General features: G+C 31.2%; 2 protein-coding genes across 2 annotated transcripts; both read left to right on the top strand.

The window, feature by feature from the left end:
• The first annotated feature begins 464 nt into the window (after window positions 1–464).
• LOC143043782 (glucose dehydrogenase [FAD, quinone]-like) lies at window positions 465–11595 on the top strand. Its single transcript, XM_076215960.1, has 7 exons — window positions 465–520; window positions 1729–1908; window positions 4867–5078; window positions 6789–6978; window positions 9060–9188; window positions 10978–11099; window positions 11566–11595. Exons 2-7 carry the CDS (start codon window positions 1767–1769, stop codon window positions 11593–11595), a joined length of 825 nt encoding a protein of 274 aa, XP_076072075.1. The 5' UTR covers window positions 465–520; window positions 1729–1766.
• Window positions 11596–12298: 703 nt separating this feature from the next.
• LOC143042613 (ecdysone oxidase-like) lies at window positions 12299–17482 on the top strand. Its single transcript, XM_076215016.1, has 6 exons — window positions 12299–12395; window positions 13481–13631; window positions 14479–14627; window positions 15083–15257; window positions 16383–16608; window positions 17229–17482. Exons 1-6 carry the CDS (start codon window positions 12351–12353, stop codon window positions 17374–17376), a joined length of 894 nt encoding a protein of 297 aa, XP_076071131.1. The 5' UTR covers window positions 12299–12350; the 3' UTR covers window positions 17377–17482.
• The last annotated feature ends 7275 nt before the right edge of the window (window positions 17483–24757 follow it).

Here is a 24757-nt window from a genome sequence, read left to right as displayed (position 1 = left end):
ATGTAATACAGTTCTTTTGTTTGATTCTATAGTGATTAAAATAATAAAACAACGTAGACTGCTTTATCCCTATTTTGACATTTTTACCTATTCTGTCTGTTTCTTTTTCCTTAAAACATCGCTGTAGATATAATATATTTTTTTACGACTGTCACAATAGTGAGAGTTTGAGCTAGCTATAGAACCAGGTTTAACCATTAGAAAATACTTGAACCAAGACAGTAATATGACAATCGTTGTCCATTTATTTGATGTGCTTGAGATTTTGATTTCGCCCCATGATTCTGGACATTCTGTTGTGAATTTTCCTCAGAGTTCACATATTTTTTTTTTATTTTACTTTTTGTTTGTAATCTAACATGCTTCATGTTTGACATGTAAGAATACTTATCGAGGAAATAAACTATAATGCATAACATGTATTTATCGACGAAATGAACTGTATTACATAATCATGTATTTTTGTTCGTCACATATGCTCTGTTAAAATACACAAATGTATCATTAGGTGTTTTACCTGGTAAGTTAAATTATTCATAATTTTATACTTTGTTGGATTGTTACATTTTTATTTTTTGAGAACTACTGAAAAGGTAAGAATTAAGGGAGACGTATATTTTAAGGTAAGCTTTCTTTTGTAAATTAAATTTGTTATTCTGAAGATAAGAAAATGAAGTTAGAACTTCAATATTTAAATGGACAGTTTAGATTCCTAATCGTTTACAGTTTACTTTAGACAATTGCGTTTTAGAATTCAATTACTATAAGATATTTGATTTAACCTTTCTTTCTAAATAGTATACATTATATTGGTAAGAAAAAAATGGTTCTAATTTTTCGCTATGACATTAATAGATTAATCATATTAAACATTTTTTATTGATAATTATTCATTATTTAACATAAACTTGATATCTCTCAGCTGATAGAAAATGGCTTATTCTTGTACAAAGTGATAAATAATCAAATAAACTTATCATAGATACCAAGATTAAATTTTGTATATACGCCAGACGCGCGTATCTCTACGAAAGACTCATCAGTGACGCTCGAATCCAAAAAAGTTAAAAGGGCCAAATAAAGTACGAAGTTAAAGAGCATTGAGGACCAATATTCTTAAACGTTTTGTCAAATACAGCTATGGCAATATATGCCTGAGGTAGAAAAGCCTTAGCATTTCAAAAATTCGTATTTGGTAAACACTGAATTCATAAATATAACCATATCAATGATAATCAAAAATAATATCAAAACCCTTTCAGTTTCATGTTAAATTATTTACTAATTTTTAAATCTATCACTATTTGTTAAAACACATATTCGCAATTAAGTTACATGTATGCCTTAGGCTACATGTATACTACGGAGTTTATAATGATCACTTTCAACTTGGGCTTAAATCTTCATAAAAGTATTGTCTCACCTATAATTAGAATTCAAAATGAACAATGAAGAAATATTTTCAAAATTAATAATGATAGTCATATTTGTGAAAATGAAAAAAATATATATAGTCAATTATAATCTATTTTAATTCTTATATATATTTTTACCTGAGTTTAACTGTAAAATGATTACGCGCAAATGTAATCAAAAGCTGCGGGCAAACGTAAAACACTTTAATCACCAAATGCGCGCAAACGTAGTGCGCCCGTTAACATATGTCTTTTACATGCTTGAATTTAATCAAAGGTATTAAAATTTAACTTGATCTTTTTGTTTTTGTAGATATTTGTTATTTTCAGTCAGTATTTGGTCAATATAAAATGTTTTTCGCAGAAGTAATAGTCCGTAGATCGGCAATTGCATCTCTTGTTTACTTTCTTGCAATGATTCTTCCTGAACGGAAAGTAGATCCACCCGGAATCTATGAGAAACCCTTCAAAGAAATGTATGATTATATTGTTGGTAAGTTTTTTTGACGTGACAATTTTGGCTTAAAATAAGAACTCATGTAGGGTTACTACAACCGGCAGTCCTTGGTTGACTCCGCTTATTATTTGACGGAACGGTTTGACGAGTGCAAATAGCTTATGTTTGATCAAAACGAAATAGTTAATAGGTGCCAGGATTATAATTAAGTACTCCAGACGCGCGTTTCGTCTACATGAGACTCACTAGTGACGCTCAGATCAAAATAGTTATAATGCCAAGAAAGTACAAAGTTGAAGAGCAATAAGTATCCAAAATTCAAAAAAAAGTTGTGCCAAATACGGCTAAGGTAATCTACACAGCCAATTTTGCATAGGTACTATGTCTGTACCAAAAATCTGTAGTACTGGAAATCTACTTTTCATATTCAGTACTATTTTGTTACTCTAAAAGTATTGTAATATTAAGGTACCTGTATTTTATAGTACTTGATTTGTACTTGAAAATTTAAGTACTACATATTTTTGGTAACAACGTTACATTTTAAGCATTTTGATAGTTTGTCTACTTCCAATCGCTTTATATTATGATTTTTAAATTTGGATTTTTTTCTGTTCCAAAATTTTCAGTACAAATCAAGTACTGTATAATACAGGTACGTAAATAGTACAATGATTTTAAAGTAAAGAAATAGTACTAAATATCAAAAGTAAATTTTCAGTACTACAGATTTTAAGTACAAAAATAGTACCTATGCAAAATTGGCTATGTATGCCTGGGATAAACAAAATCCTTAGTTTTTCGAAAAATTCAAAGTTTTGTAAACAGATAATTTATAAAAATGACCATATTATTGATATTCATGTCAACACCGAAGTGCTGACTACTGGGCTGGTGATACCCTCAGGGACGAAACGTCCTCCGAAAGTGTCATCTTTTTTTCTTCATAAATGATGGTCAGTTAACGATAGTATACCTTTATTCATGATACATTGTCAGACCATTTTATGTGGCAATATGCAAGATTTTTCAAAACAATGACTATTAGTATCGTATGGTCAGATTCGATTGATGCAGTCAAATATTTTTGTTATACTTATCGGACCCGAAATACAAACTTTACTATTATTTGTTACTGTTCAGCAGTTTGAATAAAATAAAAAAATGCTGTAACTTTAAATCAACGAGGTAAATTTGTTTGTAGTAAACATGGTCAATATATACTAATCTTGTTGTCATTTGTAATAGACTCATGATATTTTCCTTTTCATAATTTAGTACACATGTAGTCAGTTTTTATTATACATGGTATATGGTATCAAATATGTTTCTTTTTCAAAACCTACTGAGATTTAATAACATCTAATTTTTAGCGTGGTTAGGTCTTTCAAAGAAATGAGAAATGGGGCGCTCTGAATTAAAACCGATCATAAACTTTTGTAAAATTACATCAATATTGATGTTTGTTATCATGGTTAATTAGAATACTCTACATACCTTGCAATATTAGATATACGTCACCTGTAATCAATCTCGTGTTTGACTTGTTAAAGGGGCACTAGCTACGAGATATATAAAAAATCTAAAGTTTGATTTTTTTGTTCAATCAATAATGAAAGTGAAATAGTGAAATAACAATTCGCTTTTTTTAGCCAAAAAGGTTCAATTTTGTCAAATTACGCTAAGAAACATTGATAATTAGTTATTCACTTGCAAGTGAATGAGTCGACCTCTTTAAATCCGTATGTGAACTTCAATTTAACCCCTCGCTAGAGATTGACAACGCATGCATTGTGCGTGTACTGGTTATTCAAAGAAAAAGAATGTCAACAATGAAAGTGAAACTACGGTAAATCATTTGATTACTAATTCGATGCACATAAAATCATTCTTATACGGTTAAAAGCATTGAGAAACATCTATCTTTAATCTATGAAATAAAATAAAACAGATCTATAAAAATCCAATTGCACGTGATGGTTTAATTTATTCATATCTTTATTCATGTTAACATCGCTTATATGGTCATCTGAGGTCAAATCAATAGTTAATTAGATGGCGTCTGGAATAAAATACACACGAAACGAACCTTTACATTATCTACCCCGTGCTCTGTAAACTGTTTAGTTTAGACTTTTGATAGTTTGGATAAATGTTTTACATTGTTATCAATCAACTATGAGAATTTGAGTCAAATAGGTGATCATGAATTTGACAGCTAGTGCCCCTTTAAAAGGCAGATCAATGAAATATTGGTATTCCGATCAAAGCGTTACGCGTAATGTATTTGTTTTTGCTTCGACAGGTCTTATTGTTTTCTTTATCAATTCAATTGATGTTGATAGGTTTTTGACACACGTTAACTCCGTGTTGAGCTGCTATCAAGTCGTAAAACAATAAAAGAAACAGTCTATTGCAATCAAAGACCAAGTGTGCCTCAAACTTTCATTGATATTGGTCCTTTGACCGATAAATAGACAATAACTGTTTAGTGTCTTTAAATATCAGCTGTATTTGTATGAGGCTTAGAAACAGATGCAATGCGAGCTTTAGCGAGATATTATTCCTGTTCCGAGCTGAGTACAAATACAGTTGAAAAATTAAAAGCCATAAACAGTTATTGTCTTTATCCTGCAATCAATTCTGTATATTGTTTTTGCTTTGGAAGACACAAAAACTCGCATTTTTTGCATTTATTTTCAATTTAAAATTCCCTGAAACCCTCGTAGTAATACTAAAATCACAGCTGGTGACGGGTTCATAAAAAAAGAACCTCGAATAGTCAACCATAATACATAATACATCACCCTAGGTGAATAATTATCTATTCTAACATGACAACTTATTTCAACAAGAGAAAAAAAAATAACACAACATTGTCCAAATTGTAGGATAAAAGCAGTTCTAAAACACGACTATTTATCAAGTTAACTCACTGTACGGCTAGCGACTACACAAGGAAAACTATAGTTTTTTTGTAATTATATTTTGTAGTGGGAGCTGGTTCTGCAGGTAGTGTAGTTGCCACTCGGCTTTCGGAAGATTGTGATACTTCAGTTCTTCTGCTGGAAGCTGGAATATCAGATTTGGAACCTGATGACGTAACTCAAATACCATCTCTGTGGCCTTCCCTTATAGGTTCAGAGAAAGATTGGGGATATCGTTCTGTTCAACAAAAGTACTCCCATCTTGCTTATGAAAATGAGGTAATATCTTTTTTGATATAAATATTTGTTTGAATAAAGCTACATAATGGTGTCCATTTTTGCTGGTCAGCGATTGACAAGTTTAAAAAACTATTGATGCGAACGAAAATCAATATAAAAACAAATAACATTTGACTCTCGTTGAAACGGTAAAGATTGCATTTCCGTAAATATTGACAATGGAACTTCCTATAGGAACTCCTTTTACGGCTAATACTGTACCACTTTTACTATGAAGTTTTGAACAAAATCATATCCTGAAATTGAAAGTTCATATACCTTACTATTTTTTCAAAGGTCAAAATAAAGGACTGTGCGGCATATCTTCAACGGGTATATGTCCCGAACTTTTTTTTAGAGTTTAAACTAACACTAATTTTCATAATAACTCCTACCTCGACTTTAGGGTTACCACAAATTTCAATAGAATCAGTATACACATGTTTATTTACTGGTAACATTCTAAAGTTATGTTTCTATGAGATGGAACACATAGCATGACTTGGAACCAGTATGTAAGCAAAATTAATTTGCTATAAATAATCTAGATCTCCCCAAAAAAGGCGTAGTTTGAGAAACAGCTGTATTTACAAAACACAATCTAATAAAACATTTATTTAAACAGAAAACTCTCTGAAATTAGTTTTTCTCACATTAATACTCATTTACCAGAATTATAGCCTTATAGAAATTACTGCATGCACTCAAATTTTTACTTCACAGTACATTTTATACCCCCTCCCCTATTTCAATTTTTGAAAGAATTTGAAACTCTAATTATTGCCAACTTACCCTTGAAACATATCAGAATACTGTACATATAATGTTTAGCAGTCAATCATTCTAACATTCAAGATAATATAAAGTATCAAATCCTACCTCTGTCTTTAGTCCATATCTTACAGTATGCCTATTCGTCATTTTAAGTTCATATTTTCTGCCTCAAATGGTCAGTTTAGAATTTCTGTCTCAACAGAACTATCTGTAACAATGTATCTGAAACAATTTATTTAATATATAAACTAGAAGTGTTCAAACATAGCCATAATTGCAAAAGTCATATGTATGCAGATACCAGTTTGAGACATAAATTCCGTAAAATGTTATAGAGATGACTGCTTACATCTGATTTTTTCATAACTTCCAAGCACAGTTATTGTTTTCCGTATAAAGATATTTGAAATCATAAAATCATAGCATTTACGAGTTATGATGTATTATGACCCAGGGTAGGTAATTTTCTATGTTTTATGCTTCTGGGGCCTCAAATTTCCTAAATTATTTTCTGTTTCTAGCAGTATGAAATATTTAGTACATATTCAGGATAGAACACACTACTTTTAGTATTATTGAGATATTTTTGTATTGCTAGCTTGTATTTTATTATATCGCGCAGACAAAAAAGGCAGATTTAGCCGTTACTGCTTACTTTTTGGTTATCGACAGGACACAAACACCCCAAAGCCAAACCCGATATGAATTTCATTGACCTTATTAATACCGTATTAGGACAATTGAACTCTGTGTAACCAGTTTATCCTGATTTTGTTATATCTATTCAAATTCAATATTATGAGACTATCAACCAAATTTATTTTAGATAATAATATTTAATTTAAAACTGAGAAAAAAAATTGTGATATTTAAAAATACATTTTTAACAGGAAAGATGCACATTTTATTTTTCTATTTCATATATTATTAACATAGAGAGCTTACATACCACAAGGCAAAGTGCTTGGAGGTACATCGTCGATAAATTCACAAGCCTTTGTTAGAGGCAGTCGTAGCAACTATGATCAATGGAAACACGAAGGGGCAGTCGGTTGGGGATACGACGATGTTCTGCCCTTCTTCAGAAAACTCGAAAATGCTACAGATACATCATACAAAGACTCAAGTAGGATACACTTTTATTCTTGAATAATAGTATTGTAGTATTATATTTACCAAACCCAACTATACTCAAGGCTAGTAAATGAAGACATCCAACTAACGGAAATATGTACTAATTTTTACGAACAAAACGACATTCTATACTAAAACCGATGCTTTATAACTATCTGAGTTGTAATTCTATCTGCTTTTTCATTGTTTGTCTGTTTAAAACGTAAAAATATTTATTAAACTAAATGAGAAACAACATGATGTCATATTATTAGTTACATGGTGTATTATTGACCTAATACGATATATATCGGGTGAGTAAATTCTATACGGGTTGAGAGTGAATCCCCATATCGAATTTACTGACCCAGATATATCGTATTATGTCACTAGCACACGTGTACTTTAGATGAGACAAACTGACTGTAAACAGCAATAATGTTCAGCAAAGTAAGATATACAAATAAGTCAGCATGGCCAAAATGGTGATTTGACTCCTTCAGGAGTTATTTCCCTTTATAGTCATTTTTTACCAGTTTTTTCTTAAATTTTTGTTATCTTTTAAAAAAATATTCTCCTTTGAAACTACTCCGCCAAATTTAACCAAACTTAGCCACAGTAATTATTAGACTATCTAGTTTAAAATTTGTGTGGTGACCCAACCAAAAAGATGGCTGCCATGGGTAAAAATAAACCATAGGGGTCAAATGTAGAGTTTGGCTTTTAACTCTGAAACCAAAGCATTTAATCTGCCATGGTGTTAAATTGTTTATCAAGTAATTATCTATCTGCCCTGAAATTTTCAGATGAATTGTACAACTGCTTGTTGGGTTGCTGCCCCCAAACTGGTAAACTATAAGGAAATTTTGTCTTTTTTGGTTATTATCTTGAATATTATTATAGATAACGATTAACTGTTAACAGCAATAATATTCAGCAAATAAAAATCTACAAATAGTCAACATGACCAAAATAGTCAGGTGACCCCTTAAGGAGTTATAGTTCTTTATAAATTGTTAGCAATTTTCATAAATTTGATAATTTTTTGTAATTTTATACAAAATGTTTTCCTCTCTAACTAAAGGGCCAAGTTCATTATAGATAGAGAAATTGCAAGCAGGAAGAATATGCAGTAAAATAAGATCTACAAACACATCACCATCACCATCACCATCACCATCACCAAAACACAATTTTGTCATGAATCCATCTGTGTTCTTTGTTTGATATGCACATAGACCCTCTAGAGCCTTTAGTTTGTTTTCTAGGGAAAGTAACACCATTATGCTTACAATAAAAAAAATTGATAGCTTTAACTATGTTTTATGAACTTATTTCAAGTTTTTATCATTAATTTCTTCGTCTGAATAATCCTTTCAGAGTTTTCCTCAACACTTTGTTGTTTTTATAAAGGGTTATGGGATCTTTTTTGTTTTGATATTAGAGTTACTCCTTACTTACCCCATATGGTAACTAACCATGTATGATAACTAACCGTATAGTTTTTGAGACACCCTATATCAAATACACATAGTCAGTCCTTTAACCAATCAAATATGGGAGGTAAGAGAAGAGTTGTTTATATGTTATAAATAAATTCACAAGCTGTTTTGTTAGATTTTGATTATCATTCCGCGTCTCTTTATTGTTGTAATTAAAGTAAAATTCCTTGACAACCTAAGGTTGATATGTACAATGATGTACCAAGCATAGAGCTAGAGGCCTTAGCTAAGTTGGATTTAACCTTTTTAAACTTATATTCATAATTCCATGTTTTTCAAAATTTTTAGTATTATTTATAATCTAGCTGTTTAGGTTCAATGCAAACTGAAGATCTGGAGTATGAAGCTATTATCTATTATCTTTGGTGAGGTTTAAATGTTGCAAATGGAATGGAGCAATCTGATATCAATATTGGCAAAATGAGTCTTTATACATATATATATATATATACCCTTTCTATATACTGCTTATATTTTTAAATCAAGCACAAAGTACATCAAATTATCAAAAATCATGAACAGAAGGATTGGTTTATAATCAATTGCAGACAACTTCGTTTCAGTCATATATGAGAGTTTAAATGTTTTTTAGCTTTACGAGGACTTCATGGACCTATAGTAATAAAAGAGTTTACTGGGAGTATTTTACAGTCATTTCACCAAACAGCGGCAAAGGAAATTGGATTTTCTACAGTAGATTGTAATAGTGATGATCCAATAGGTAGTTTACAAGTTAATAATTTAATTTTGAATGTAACGCGTCTGATGATTAGATGATTGTTTTTGTCTATCAGCTCATGGACATAATTTCTTCATGTGACCGTGACGTCATCAACGTTTTTTCTTTTTATAATTTACTCTGGCTTAAAAAATAATTTTAAATTAAATTATAAGGAATGACTGTAATATTTTGTCTGTCTATTAGAAATGACATCATAAATGCGGTGCACACAAAACAAACAGTAATCTGCTAAGATCTGATATGTAGATTATAAGGATGGTTTTTCACTATACTGACTACACATAAGTGTCTTGCACGGTCGGTAGTTATTATCTAGAGCGATAAAAAAAAACTGAAAACTGGAGCTTACAGTTAGCTGCCTAACTAGTTAATCTATTTTACGATTAAACAAGTCAAAATAAAAACAAAATAAGTGAAAACATAAAATGAAGGATGCACTTATGTTAAAAAAATGAAATCTAGAATTAATTATTATTGATACTGTCAGTCATTAGAGCATTAGTAAAGGAACAGAGTGAGCTAAATTAAGTCCTGGTTGGATCGGACCGGGGTTCTTAACAAATTAATTTGTTTAATGAAACTATCAAACAAAACTCTCAGAGAAGTGTGATTATCAACTAGTTAAAAAAAACAGGTTTAACCCACCATTTTTATGCCCCACCTACGATAGTAGAGGGGCATTATGTTTTCTGGTCTGTGCCTCTGTTCGTTCCTCCGTCCGTCTGTGCCTCCGTTCGTCCGTCCGCTTCAGGTTAAAGTTTTGGGTCAAGGTAGTTTTTGAAGAAGTTGAAGTCCAATCAACTTGAAACTTAGTACACTTGTTCCCCATGATATGATCTTTCTAATTTTAATGCCAAATTATAGTTTTGACCCCAATTTCATGGTCCACTGAACATAGAAAATGAAAGTGCGAAGTTGAGGTTAAAGTTTTTGGTCAAGGTAGTTTTTGATGAAGTTAAAGTTACATCAACTTGACACTTAGTACACATGTTCCCTATGATATGATCTTTCTAATTTTAATTCCAAATTAAAGTTTTGAAACCAATTTCACGGTCCACTGAACATAGAAAATGATAGTGCGAGTGGGGCATTCGTGTACTATGGACACATTCTTGTTCAACAATGATTTAAAAGTGACTTTAAAACTCAACATATACCCTCATGACACTTACCAAGGAGGAAATCCTTGATAATAGGTCTGTTCTATGCTCATTTTGAATTTCAACTAAATATTTAGAACTGGATCTTCCATAACTGTTTTCACTACCCCATAAGTGTCCTTACAAATAACGGTATACTGATAGGTCTTCCAATTAATCCACGAAACCTCTTTCTAAATAATCAATATCTATTCCATCAGCAATCAAAGCTTAAAATCTATTGCGAAACTGTCTGTTTTAGAGGTGGCGTGAATCCGATGTTGATACTAAACAATTCCAAAGATCTATTAGAGTACATACAATCTAAGACTCTTTTATCTTACAATAGTATTAGAACACTTTTTCTACACTTTACACAAGTACTCCCCATTCCAAATAAAAGACAAATTAAAAGAGTTGGTAATGCTTCGATTCATAAAAAAGAATAGCCTACTTAGATACAAGTATCTTGTCTTTGGGGGGGGGGGGAAATCCTACCTTGAAAAAAATTCCTCTTATTCAAACAAAACATTCTCAATTTCAACTTTTCCTACATATAGTATTTATGGTCTTTAACGCAGCCCAATAGAGCAGGAAACTGTTTGTTTGTTTTACATAAAATATTTAAGGTTTTTGTAAAAATCAGATGAATGTCAAAGACGGCAAACGTTGCAGTACAGCGACCTGTTACCTTAGGCCAGCCTTAGATAGACGGAACTTGCAAGTCAGTTTGCGATCTCGTGTAACCAAGGTAATGAGTTTCTGTTTCTATATGTTTACTTTAAAGAACGTCTATGACCATGCGCAATTCTTAGTATTTTACTATAAAAGTCGGAACAATTAAGAGATGGCAAATAATGAAGAAGAGAGACAACTCGTTATTGCCTTTAGTAAAGGTTGTGTAATAGTATTATAGTACAAGCGGTTTTAATACTGGAGGTATCTTTGCTACCATTTCCATAAAAGCAATAGATTTTACAGAGAACACAACAGTCCCGATAAAACAGTGATACATGCACAACAATTTTGAACGGCAACGGCAGAGCATAAGCCGGTATTACATACGTATAGTTTATACTTTGACTTTGAATTTTACGCCATCATGAGTTGGTTGGCCGTTAAGTAATTCATAACACTTGAATATGTCGCCAAGACTAAATGACATCACGGAATTCCAATGGATGACAATACAAAGTTCTTAAATTTGTTTATTTAAGGGCGAAAGTTGTCTAACATGTCTAATGTGAAAATGACTACTTTACACAATTTTCAATTTCCGGGTCAATAACTCTGCTGGTGGACTATCAGTCCCCGAGGGTATCATCAGCTCAGTAGTTAGTACTTCGGTACTGACATTATTTGATAAACCTAAATTGTCCTTTTATAAATTTTGAAATTATCAAGAAACTAAGGCTGTCTGTTTGTCTTTTTCATTTTTAGCCATGGCGTTGTCAGTTTATTTTAGATTTCTGAGTTTGACTGTCCCTTTGGTATCTTTCGTCACTCTTTTAGGCAAAGTTGACTTTAAATGAGTTTGACTATTTATTTGAAGTATTTTTGTAACATAGCTCTTCAACGGTTTCGGTTTCGGATTTCAAATGTTTGGCCCTTTGAGCGTTTCGGAGGAAGGTAAATCCAGAAAAAGCGCTTCGGACGCATAACATTTATTTTACGTGTTGTTTTCATTTATTTCCATAAAAATGACTATGAATCTAATATTAAATTTGAAATTAAAATTTATCCTTCAACTTACGTGCATTCACATTGGAATTATGTTTCGATAATCAAATATTTTACTAAATTATGTTTGAATCCCATTGTATATCTTTCCTGCTTATAGATAATAACTAAATATTTATCTATTATCTATGACACACAGGTTTTAATAAGAAATAACAAAGCTGTTGGAGTTGAATTTGTAAAAGATGGAAAGAGGCTACGAATATTTGCAAAACATGAAGTTATTCTTTCAGCTGGATTTATACGCTCCGCTCAGATTTTGATGCTCTCGGGAATCGGTCCTCGCAAACATCTTCAACAAATGAAGGTAATATAAAAAAAACAAAGGTGTTTTCACGTTTTGCAATTGGGAATAAGTATGATATCTCGCACGTTTTGGTAGCTTTCTTTTTCTTTTGTTTTTGCTTACACATACATTTTAGTTGAAACCGATTAACTATGTTTTTCGTTATCGTTGGTCCAAAGCAGAAATTGAAATGAATGCCACTCACCAATTTCATGCAAACTTTTGTTGGATTTAAACAAGTCTAAATCGAAATTAACAGCTGAACAGCTTATTCATATTCAGATAACATTTCACTTCAATCTTCAATGCATATTTATTGCTTTTTACTATGTTTTGTTTATTTGTGTCGTTTGCGTGCTGTATCATTGATGTATACTTTATACTTTCATTGAATTGTAGTTGATTGGTTTCTTTTATGAAAATATGTTAATATGTACACTACTCCAAAATTCAAAACGTGATAAACAGTTTTTGAGTAAAATGTACTTATTCAAACACAAAGTGAAAAGCATTGAAATGTTTCGTCCAGACAATACAATAGCTCATTTGAACATAAACACCAACAAACGTGTTTTATTCTACTGAATATACATATGCATACGATGCCAATAGTAGTTTATCAAGGTACACATGTCATAAATTGATGACGTACATCAATCAATGTAATAAACAAAATCTAACGACATGAACTCATGAGAAAACAAGAGCCACACATGTAGATATGGGAGCACCTCTGCTAATCATGAGGTTATGAGCTTTAAATACAATATTGTTATCTCCATTCTTATGAAACTGACAGAAAACGACGTTAAAATATGTATTAAAAATCTATCATATGCCGTCTGCGCATGTGCATCAATTGTCCATTGATTCCATGTAAATAAGTGACGTTATCCAATAAAAATGAACGTTACAAACGTTGTTGCATTAGAATATGTCATAATATAAGCGAAAGAGCAACTTTTACAGAAGGTTAACTAAACTCATCATAGATAACATGATTCAATTATATATTTACATCAGACGCGCATTTCGTCTCAGTGCCCCTAGAAACAAAAATGTTCAGCTAAGAAACTATCAAAGATATGATATGTCTTCTTCTACAGATACCATTAAAAGTTGATCTGCCTGTTGGACAGAATTTGTATGATCACTTGATGTTTGCTGTTCAATATAACATAACTGCGCCATTGAATATTAACCAAAAAAAGGCTTCAGAACCAGAAAGAATTCTCGATTATATTTTCAACAGAAAAGGCAAGTAATGCAACTGAAAACAGTTAATGGTTTTTCATGTTTACGTTTGAATGCTTTTTATCAAATGTGCCACGAAACAAGAACCCTCAAGTGATAAGATTCATTTATTGTGTAAAGTATTATTTAAAATACCGTCATGCATTTGTATAATATAAAGTAATCAAAATTGAATACAAACTTTTTAAAACAGGCTATTTGGTTCACGCGTTTTTTTTTTTTTTTTTTTTTTTTTTTTTTTTTTTTTATTTACATAAGACTAATCAGTAATGCTTTCGTAACAAAATACCAAACACAAAAAAAAAAAAAAAAACACATTATAACGGTCTAAATAGAAAAACATTGTTTTGTCATATGACTACGCAGAGTAAACATATGTAAAGTAAAAAATATAAAACCTTCGAATTATAAACATGTCTATATCAATAGAGAATATCATATGGCGTATCAACCCGAGACACCAATATAATCCCAAGAGCTTTGCTCGAGGGATTATATTGGTTGAGGGTTGATACGGTGTGTGATATTGAAAAAGCCATATCATATACACTTTATTATATAAATATACCTGAAGTAGATTTTTTTTATGTGACATGACGTCATACAGATAAGAAGGTTTGACATGACGTCATACAGATTACGGTTTTGATAAAGCCTTTGCAACCGTGACTGCAATCGATGACGTGACGTCATACAGATTAAAGGTGTGATAAAGCTTTTGCAACCGTGCTGATATCGATATCATCACGGGTGGCTGATACAGAACGCTTTCCATTGATTGTATTACACATACAATTTATCTGTATTTACTACTAAGTATATAATAAATATCTTTATATGTATTTTGTAGGACTTTTTTCAAGAAACGAAGTTGAAGGAATAATTTTTCAAAATGTCAACCCGCTATTTACAAGAGGTCCACAAATTGAAATTCTGTTTACTAACCGGGCCTACGAAGAGCGTTTTGTTCGTAATCCATATCCGGCATTTAAAAAAGAAGTATATACAATAGCTTTCAATTAAGAATAAATATCTTTTTGAACATTTTCGTCTGTTCTAGGACAGCAGTTTAGTTTAGCTGGAATACAAATCACAGATTAACGTACCAGAAGACGGTACTTTTGATCGATTCTATTCAAATCTTATTTTTTACAAATTTGAAGTGTATATAATATATGTTAAATAGGTCAATGAGTAAGTCTCAATAATGTTTAAGTTATGTTTAACTCCAGACAAACAATTGGCATATCGTAATTAACTAACAGTGAAGTGAACTTAATTTGTTCTCTAAACAAAAATTTTTATCGTGATTGAATTTTGTTAAATATTATTTTTGCAAAAAAATATCTATTTAAATTTTAAAATCTAAGGCAATGCGGTTCTAATAACACGACACACATAACATTAGGGTGTTTTACACACGGTTAATATTACATACAAATGTTACATTCCAGATTGTAAAGGAACATTTAAAACGTGTTTCTGAAAACAGTTTCATAGCGAGAATGTTCTTATTACAACCTAGAAGTAAAGGTTATTTGCGGCTTTCGGACAATTCACCATTTAGTTATCCTATAATAGATCCACGATATCTTTCTCATCCAGAGGACATTGAAGACTTTGTAAGAGGTATAAATAATGATATAACAACTATTCTGTAACACCTTGATAGAAAAAGTAAAATAACGATACTGAGCTCTAAAAGAAAAATCAAAACGGAAAGTCCCTCATCAAATGAAAATCAAAACGGAAAGTCTCGAATCGAATAGCAAATCGAACACATCAAACGAATGGATAACAACTGTCATATTCCGGACTTTGTACAGGTATCTTCTTATGTAGAAAATGGGGAATTAAATCTCAACCTCTCACTTGTATAGCAGTCGTATAAATTTTAATTATATTGACATCGATGTTTGAACACATCAAACAAACAAAAAAAGTCAAAAGTAGGGGTACAGCAGTCAACACTTATTATAATCTTAATCACTATTAAAACAAACAAATCAACAAAGAATCACAAACAAGCAAACATACACAGCACATCAGCAAAAACAAAAATCAAGATTAAACAACACAATGACGGGATGTACAAGTACTGAGCCTCGTCAAATGGACTTTACCACAAATAGTATTAACAGTAAAACGGAAAGTATTGTTCGACATATACTTGATTGAAAGTACCAGTATTACAATAATTGACATTATCTATCGTTAAAATAGTGGTTTGTTTTTCAATTAAGGTGGTACTCAACACTTTAACTAAAATTACTTTGGCTCGTTTAATTTTCTTAAAATTTTGACAAAGTATTTACTTTGACCCTTTGACAAAAATATAAAAAAAAAATTCAAAAAAGTTGAACCAACCGTTTTATCAGAAAATTACACTGGTTATATAGCAGTTTGACAAACATTTATTTTGATCATTGAGAAGCTTAATATTCCCCTTAACAACAGAACATAATTAAAACGTTTAGCTGATTTTACAGAGTTTTATCCCTGTAGTGTTAGGTACCACCTTGATTTATTGCTTAATTAATTATCACCTTTGTGAAAGCAGTCCAGATTTATTTTTTTTTTCACTTGTCAATAGTCAATTGCATACGTTTATATATTTTTACAACATTCTGTAATCACCATTATTGGAAAAAATATATTTAACAAAAACACCCAATAAATTTTCTGTCAATAGGACATTTCACATAAGGTATATCATACGCTATTGTATTGGATCACGTTCAAATATAATTTCAGGCATTCGGTTAATGCGTTCATTAGAACAAACTCAAGCATGGAAATCTATCGGGGCTACTTTGGTTAGACAAGATGTACCTGGACATTGTAGTGAATACCTTTTTGATTCGGATAATTACTGGAGGTGTATTGGACGTCATTTTATAACAGCGGCATCTCATTTTATAGGCACATGTAGAATGGGGTCAGTTAATGACCCGTCGGTTGTTGTTGATTCAAGATTAAGGTATAGTTAATTTCACAACATATTTTGTATCGTACCTCAAGACATCTACAAATGTCTTTTCAAAATTGTTATTCATAACAGATTATAATTTTAACAACGTATTAAATGAAAGGTAAAGGAACCGCTACTGTTTGGACTCTTTGTTTTTAAGATTAAAAATTATATCATGGAGATATTCCGAATGTATCGGTCGTCTGCCAGTTTTTTGTACATTGATGCTTTGTATTTTCTGTAGGTTACTTGCGCTTCAAACAAAACATCAAACACTGAATGAAAATAACCTCATGTTAAGATATTGTTTTGCGTATGAAATTATAAGCCAATACAAAAAGGTAGTGTCTAAAAGGTTCAAGGATTATAATTATACATTTATAACTTTCTTCTTCATATTCTTCATTTATTGTTAATTCAGTTATTCACATATCGTTGATGTAACGACTTTGAAGTATACAATATTCGTTTAATTCTCTGCTACAGTTATGTATGCTATTCGAAATAACCTTAAAAAATGTAAACACTTTCAATGCACCACAGCTTCGATTTTATTTCATCATAGACATAAACAAATATTACAGTGACCATTCTTTAGTTTTACAAATCAACATACTTTTGTCTAACAGGGTTATTGGTATCAAGAACCTCCGAGTGGCAGATGCATCCGTTATGAGATATCTTCCTTCAGGTCATACAAACGCACCAGCCATGATGATTGGGGAGAAAGCTGCAGACATGATCAGACGTGATAGAACTCACAGATATAAAATCTAGACCCGTATTGACTCAATGAAAAATTTTATGGAATGAGTCGTTGAAATTATTTGATGTCTTGATAAAATGTGCTGTACTGAAACCGAATAAAGACATTTGAATTGAAGGTGTTCTTTCTGAATTTTATGGACTTAACAGCGGTTAGATGTCTTAACAAAATTGTACCACATATATAGATAAGGCGTTAATTTATAGTAAATTTGTATATTTGTCAGTTGTTTTACTCCGTCATTTGAAAATCAACACTCTGAGTGCTAGAAAACATTGCATAGATAAATCGTTTTTCTCGTTTTGGTATATATGTTACATTTCATTCTAACTTCAGTCTTAATTAAAATCTACCTGTGTTTGTATATACACATTTGTTCGCATCACACAGTTGTCAAGTCGATTCCAATGCACCCTTAAAAAACGGACTAGATATAGTTCTGAAGCTTATCCAGAATTGCAGCAAAATACATGTTTATTGTTGAATATAGTTATCAAAAGTACCAGGATTATAATTTTATACGCCAGACGCGCGTTTCGTCTACATAAGACTCATCAGTGACGCTCAGATCAAAATAGTTAAAAAGCCGAATAAATACAAAGTTGAAGAGCATTGAGGATCCAAAATTCCAAAAAGTTGTGCCAAATACGAAAATATTCTTATACTACGATCCCCAGAATATATGTTGTTATCTCCCTAGTTTGAATATCATCATAATTTTTTTCCAGTCGTCAATCACCAATTTGTAAGACAGTTGTTGATGAATGCAATCTTACATGAAACAAATTGCCGTTTTATTGTTGAATATATCAATTTCGTGAAACACCAAATAGTTTTAGGTATATTGACAAAATCGCATGAGCAATCTTAATCAGACATGATTACATCATAGATACACAACTTTACTTGATTAAAAACTTCCAGCAAACTTACAATTACATTGATAAAGACGGAAATATAAAAGTGTTTGTAATTGATAGTAAATAAACTTATCATAGATACCAGGACTAAATTTAGTATATACGCCAGACGCGCGTTTCGTCTACAAAAGACTCATCAGTGACGCTCGAATCCAAAAAAGTTAAAAAGGCCAAATAAAGTACGAAGTTGAAGAGCATTGAGGACCAAAATTCCTAAAAGTTTTGCCAAATACAGCTAAGGTAATCTATGCCTGAGGTAGAAAGGCCTTAGTATTTCAAAAAATTCAAAAATTTGTAAACAGTAAATTTATAAATATAACCATATCAATGACAATTCATGTCAGCACAAAAATGCTGACTACTGGGCTTGTGATACCCTCGGGGAAATAAATCTCTATCACGAAAATCATGATGAGACATACAAGCCATGGAGTATCGTCGCAACTGGGAGATATATACTCCGTATAAAGGAGCTGCTTGTTATTTTTCTACATAAAAATGGGAAGTTTATAATTGGGAAGCTGAAATGATCTCCTTTGTCATCAAATTTTGTTTTCAACTAACCCTTGTTGTCGAATTTTAGATGCAAGTCAAGATATGAGGCAGAATTAACTGTGTCTGTTGTATCCGTTATCTTAAGTTCAATGTCATAAATGCGTCTAACATAATCACTAAAGGAGTAGGTTCAGTAAGACCCCTTTTTGGCCCCAAAATATAGCAGTTTTACAAAATTGTGAAAATGTAATCTTTTAGCGTTTTACTGGAAAGTAGAATGCTTCTGCTTCATCAATATGGGCTATTTTTGACAATACAATGCACATATATTGGGTACTAGCATCATTAAGTCATGCTTAATTACTGAAATCGTCACAATTTTAGCATTTTAGTTAAATTTTAGACGGTTTTCGTCTTAAATTTCAATATTATGAATGAACACGACTGTGGCATTTGTGTTTATTCATAATATTGAAATGTAAGTTGTATTTGATGATAATACATAACATATATAAAGGTTGTGGATGAACATGTATGCAGCCACTTTCATTTTTGACAAAAACATCAGAAAAGTGACGTTTTTTGGCATATTTGATAGATTTTTCATATTTAAGCTTGAATCGGAGCGTTTTTAATGACTAAATCAGTTAAAATATTTCACACAAACTAATTGAATCAATTGAAATAGACACTTAAGTGTTTAAAAAGTGTCCAAAATATTTCGTTAAATGAACCTGAAATTTGAGGCCAAAAATCGGCCCTTACCGGACCTACTCCTTTTGCATTATTTAGTGACAGAACATCATCTATGTAGCGGAGAGTGAAGTGAAAGGATACTGATTATATTTTTTCCTTTCATTCTTCCTAAGAAGTTCCTGTATGAATTTAGCCTTTTATGAATAAAGGAACAAGTCGTCAAGAAAAGGGACAAAGTTGGTTCCCGTGGGAATGCCGATTGTTTTTTTAAAACACGTCCCCGAAACGCACATCAAAAATACTAAGTGTGTTGTCAATCAAGAAATCAAGCATCCTGATAATGTCAGTTTCAGAGAATTTTTTGTTCGAATCATATAGTAGGATCTATCGCTCCCTAAGACAAGATATTTGTATTTACGTTGATCATTCTTTTTTTTTTTTGAAACAAAGCAAGGACAACTCATTCAATTTATTTTTAGTTTGAAATGGGGAATACTTTTGCAAATCATAGACAAGTCAAATGTTTTAATACTATTGCAAGATGAAGTAGTCTAAGTTTGTATGTATTCGAAAAGATATTTTATGGTTGAATAGTCAACGTATCTACTATCTTATCTTTATTTCTACCATTCGCGGACCATTGATGTTTACAAATTAGCTTTATGATTTTGAAACTGATGCTAGGGGCCACCTTAAATTTGCAGCGAGGTGAGAGGTGTTTTTCTCCTTTTTGAAGGTCTTTGAGATGAAGAACAACAATTAAAGCGTTGCTCCTTACTTTTTGTCTCTTTTTTGCTATGTAGGCACTGATGTTGAGTCATGAATAGATACCCAATATCCAAGTATTTTCTATATGAGATTTGTTTTCGTTACAAGGCATAAAGAGTACAATATCGAGTAGTAAAATGCACAGATGGATCGAATCTTAATTTAAATGCTTCGACGGTTTACATTCAACAAGTCTACACATTTGTAAAGTAAATGCTGCGAAGGTCTGCTTGGCTTTTCTACACGTACACAACTATTTTCATCGAGACCATTACCGTGACGTCAGCCTATTCATTTACTGTGGTTTCTTTTTTTAGAATTAATGCTCCCTTAATTTGATGCCGAAATGGACTCACCAAATAATAGCGATGGATTCCTCTGTGTGCCTAATTTCATTAAGTTTGAATTTGCTTATTTACTAACTTCTGTTCACTAATAGATCTGATTTTAAAATTTAGATTTTACTTTTTGTAATTTGTATATGCCTTCACAGGGAATCGAACCCCGCATTGAAATCTGTTATGTGTGAATGCCATTGACACATCGACAAAACCTGTCGGCAACAAATGGGTTTCAATCTAGTAGTTTATTTCATATAATTATATAAATGAACATATGATACATATGTAGTTACAGTGCTTTATAGGTAAAATCTTAGAATAAGTTTATTTAAAAAGATATTTTATTTTTTCAAATATAGTTGCACAGGAAGGTAATCTAATTTTAAATAGATAAGTATTTTACATTTCCGTGACTTTTCAATGTCTTTAACAGTATTAAATGAACATATATCCAAGTAAAATCACAAAAATATTGAATCGAGTAAAATTCAAAAAAGAGAGTCCATAATCAAATGGCAAAATCAAAGGATAAAACACATCAAACGAATACAGAACAACTGTCATATTCTTGACTTGGTAAATGTAGAAAATGGTGGATTGAACCTGGTTTTAAAGCGCTAAACCTCTCACTTTGATGACAGTCGCATCAAATTCAGTTATTTTTACAACGATGCGTGAACAAAACAGACATAATCAGTAAAATAGTCAAATTAAGGTTACAGCAGTCATCACTGTGTTACAATCTCAAGAAAAACAAACATATACAAAAACACAAAAAATATCTATCAAATTAAAAAACACATTACTTGTTTCGCATGTTGGGCGTCAGAATAGAAATATATGTACAAGATAAATATTATGTATTTTTTTTTATTTGAAAAGTACTTAGTTAATTATCGCTTTCTGCATCTTTCAACGAGGCATACATATTGACATATTTAGAATAATGATGGATAATGGAGATCAACAGTTTTAACATTTAATAAGACCATAGAATCTTTTTTAAGAAAAGCCAGGTGCTACAAATATATACATTTTATGTAGTACATATTAAGGGATTGCTATCGAAACAATATTACTTTCATTATCAATACTTTCATAATCTTCAGTGTCACGTTTCATACTTACTCTGCTTAAAATACTGTCAAATAAAAGGTCTTTTTAATTTTAAAAGACTCATATAATCTTCGTTGACCAATGAATTAACAAAGCTACATTTTCTTCGAGCAAGTTTAAAAGAACCAAAAGATTTGTAAGACGGAGCATTACTTAAAGAACAAGTAAGTTTAAAGTTAGTCAAGATACCCAAAGTAACAACAACTGTATGTATGTGAAGTTAGTATCCAGTTCGTTTTTTATTATTAAATATTCAACTAGGTGCTAGAATAAATATTCAACTAGGTGTTAAAAAATATTCAACTAGGTGCTGGAACGTGTGTCGATATTCAACTTCCTTAGTTAAAATTAATAAAAAAAAAATGATTTTTTTAAAGAAAGATAAAATGTAATCGTAGTTATACTTTTACAACATTATATTTCAAAATACAAACTAACACTCTATACATATAAAAAGGTTAAAAGGGCATTTCCCTATTTGTTTTTGTCTCCACTACAAAGTATATACTTAAGACCAAAACACTACCAGAGACCCTTCTTATCTTTTAATGGCGATAACATTAGGCGAATATTTAGACTAGGTATGAATACAGATATTTCCCTGGAACATTTCATCTTCGATATTTTAGAAACTGTAACAGTTTTCCCCTCCGTTTATATAAACATATTGGCTATTCCTGCTTGACCCTATATTGTCCCGCATGAACTTTAGACGTCATATAACAATCACTTTTCCATTGTGCCGTCATATATTTTCTATTACGACGTCAATCAACATTTTACAGGAACTTTTGTGATGTGCAATGATGGCGGACAAAACGATGAGGTGTATTGATGACAAACTATTTTCCCCCGATGAGGGCCTGAATGAGTTTTACAGAATAGAGAATAGAGGGCCAAAAATGAAGAATAATGATAAAAAATATAAAGAATAAAGAATACTGGGGACTAAAATGTAAAGAAAAGAGGTAAAGTGAAAATAAAAAATACAGATATGAAGGATCCCCTTTTACTAAAATTAAAATTATATGATTACACACTAAATATTGATATACATTGCGATCAGGGCCATTCTGAAAACCAGAAACCCTAAAACAGAATTCAGCAACAAAAACTTGTAGTTGGACATAATAGTCACCCCTACGTTCATGATATTAACATGATAAAGGTCCGCCAGTTATCGTGAAAATTATCTAAGACAAAAAGTTTGCATTAATTCCTGTTTGCGTCTATATGTCAACTAATACAGACATAACTTGGAGTTAAGTTATGAAAAGTGAATGATTGAAAGGGTTAGTAGTTATTGCCGCTGGCTCTTCTAGCTGATTTTGTACCATTTGTTTATTGCAAAGTGCTGCGTTCATAATTTCATAATAACTTTTTTTTAAATGATATGTATCTATATCGTGTATTGATTTAAATACAAAATACCTCAATTCGCGCATTGATATATTGTTGAATATTACAGACGTTTAGTTTGACACATCTTCTTAAAGATTATAGGCAATTCAATTATAAAGTCTGATAACACTGATGCGTTTTACTTTTGTTGCTGAGTGCATATTAAATCTTATAAAACAAATTCTAGAAGATGAAACACATTTCATTAATGTCAATTATTATGTTTTTGTGAACTTTAAGTACTCTCACTGATATATTGTTAGATATTTATATAAATATATAATTCTTTCGATTTGCATATCTACAAACACTTGAATTGGATTCAGTGGCGAATCAAGGGGTTCGAACAAATTGAGATTGAAAAAAAAAACAAATCATAACAGTTACTGTTTGTTCTAGTCTAATGACATGAATGATTTATAAAAAGACAATAATTAATGTATTAAATCTTGAAAAATGTATAATTTTGCAATAAAATCGAATTCCTAGAAAAATCATAAATCAGCTTGGCGCATCATCTTCAGGGGAATACTTTGAGATCAAATGAATTAAAACTTAAGATTATTTCGTTTCTTGTACGCCTCAAATTCATTAATACCTGATTTGTTAAAGTAAAATTTGTGGGATAGGTGTTATTTCCTTTAAGAATATTTTGCATAACAAATAAGGTCAATATGGTGGCCTACTTCTTAGTTGCAAAATGTCAATTGTGCATTTAATGGGAACTAGTAGCCAATGTACTGAAAAATTAATTGAAAATTGCTCATGACTGGTTAAGCATTAAAAGGCTGAAACACATTTTAAGAGGTTATTGGTTTGTAAACTGGTTTATCCCAGTGTATATTGGTCATGGTTGAACAAGTTAAAAAAGATATTTTGAGAATTGCTTGGAAATTAAAGTGCAGAACGCTATTCTAGAAATAATATAGAACATCATTCGTTTTTGCACCAAAAAAATCAGTCCTGAGACTATAGTTGTTTGTATTGTCGAAAGAACACATTGCTTTACAGAGAATTGTTTTTTTTTTATGTTTTCCTATCAAAATCCTTAGTATCATGTTGATTAATCAACGATGGTTCAATTAATCAGAAAATGTTTGAAAATTTGATAATCGTTTACAATTACCTAGTACGTACTTTTTTAGTTTCATTGACGAAATTCTTGACGTTTACCAAAATTTACATACATTGAGGCAATGAGCAAAATTCAGACATTTGTAAAATATGTCTTCCAGATAGATTTAAATAGTGTTTTCAGAAACCCCGATGCACCTAACATTTTCTGAAAAGTTGAACTCTTTATATAAAGACAATTGGTGATACGAAATACAGACATACTGAATTCAATATAACTCTCTACATGCTCTAGTATATCTAGAAATAAGTAATTTTTGTTGTATGATAACTTTTTTATTCTTGTTGTTCGTTTTGACTAATATGATTAAATTTTCTGTGTGGCTTTTTGTGTTTCTTTCTTGTATGTGACTTGGCTCTAGATATGTACTTATACATCCCGTCATTGTGTTATTGAGCCATTGTAAAAGTTTGTTTATATATTTGTTTGTTTTTACAGTGATTAGCATAATTACACAACGTTTACTGCTTTTCCCCTATTTTGACAATTTCCCGTATTATGTCTAAGGTTTTTTTTTACA

This window comes from Mytilus galloprovincialis, chromosome 8 (genome assembly GCF_965363235.1).
Source record: "Mytilus galloprovincialis chromosome 8, xbMytGall1.hap1.1, whole genome shotgun sequence".
In the NCBI taxonomy this organism is placed as follows: Eukaryota; Metazoa; Mollusca; class Bivalvia; order Mytilida; family Mytilidae; genus Mytilus; species Mytilus galloprovincialis.
Note: the sequence above shows the minus strand (reverse complement) of the source record. Positions and strands in the feature narration are given on the sequence as shown.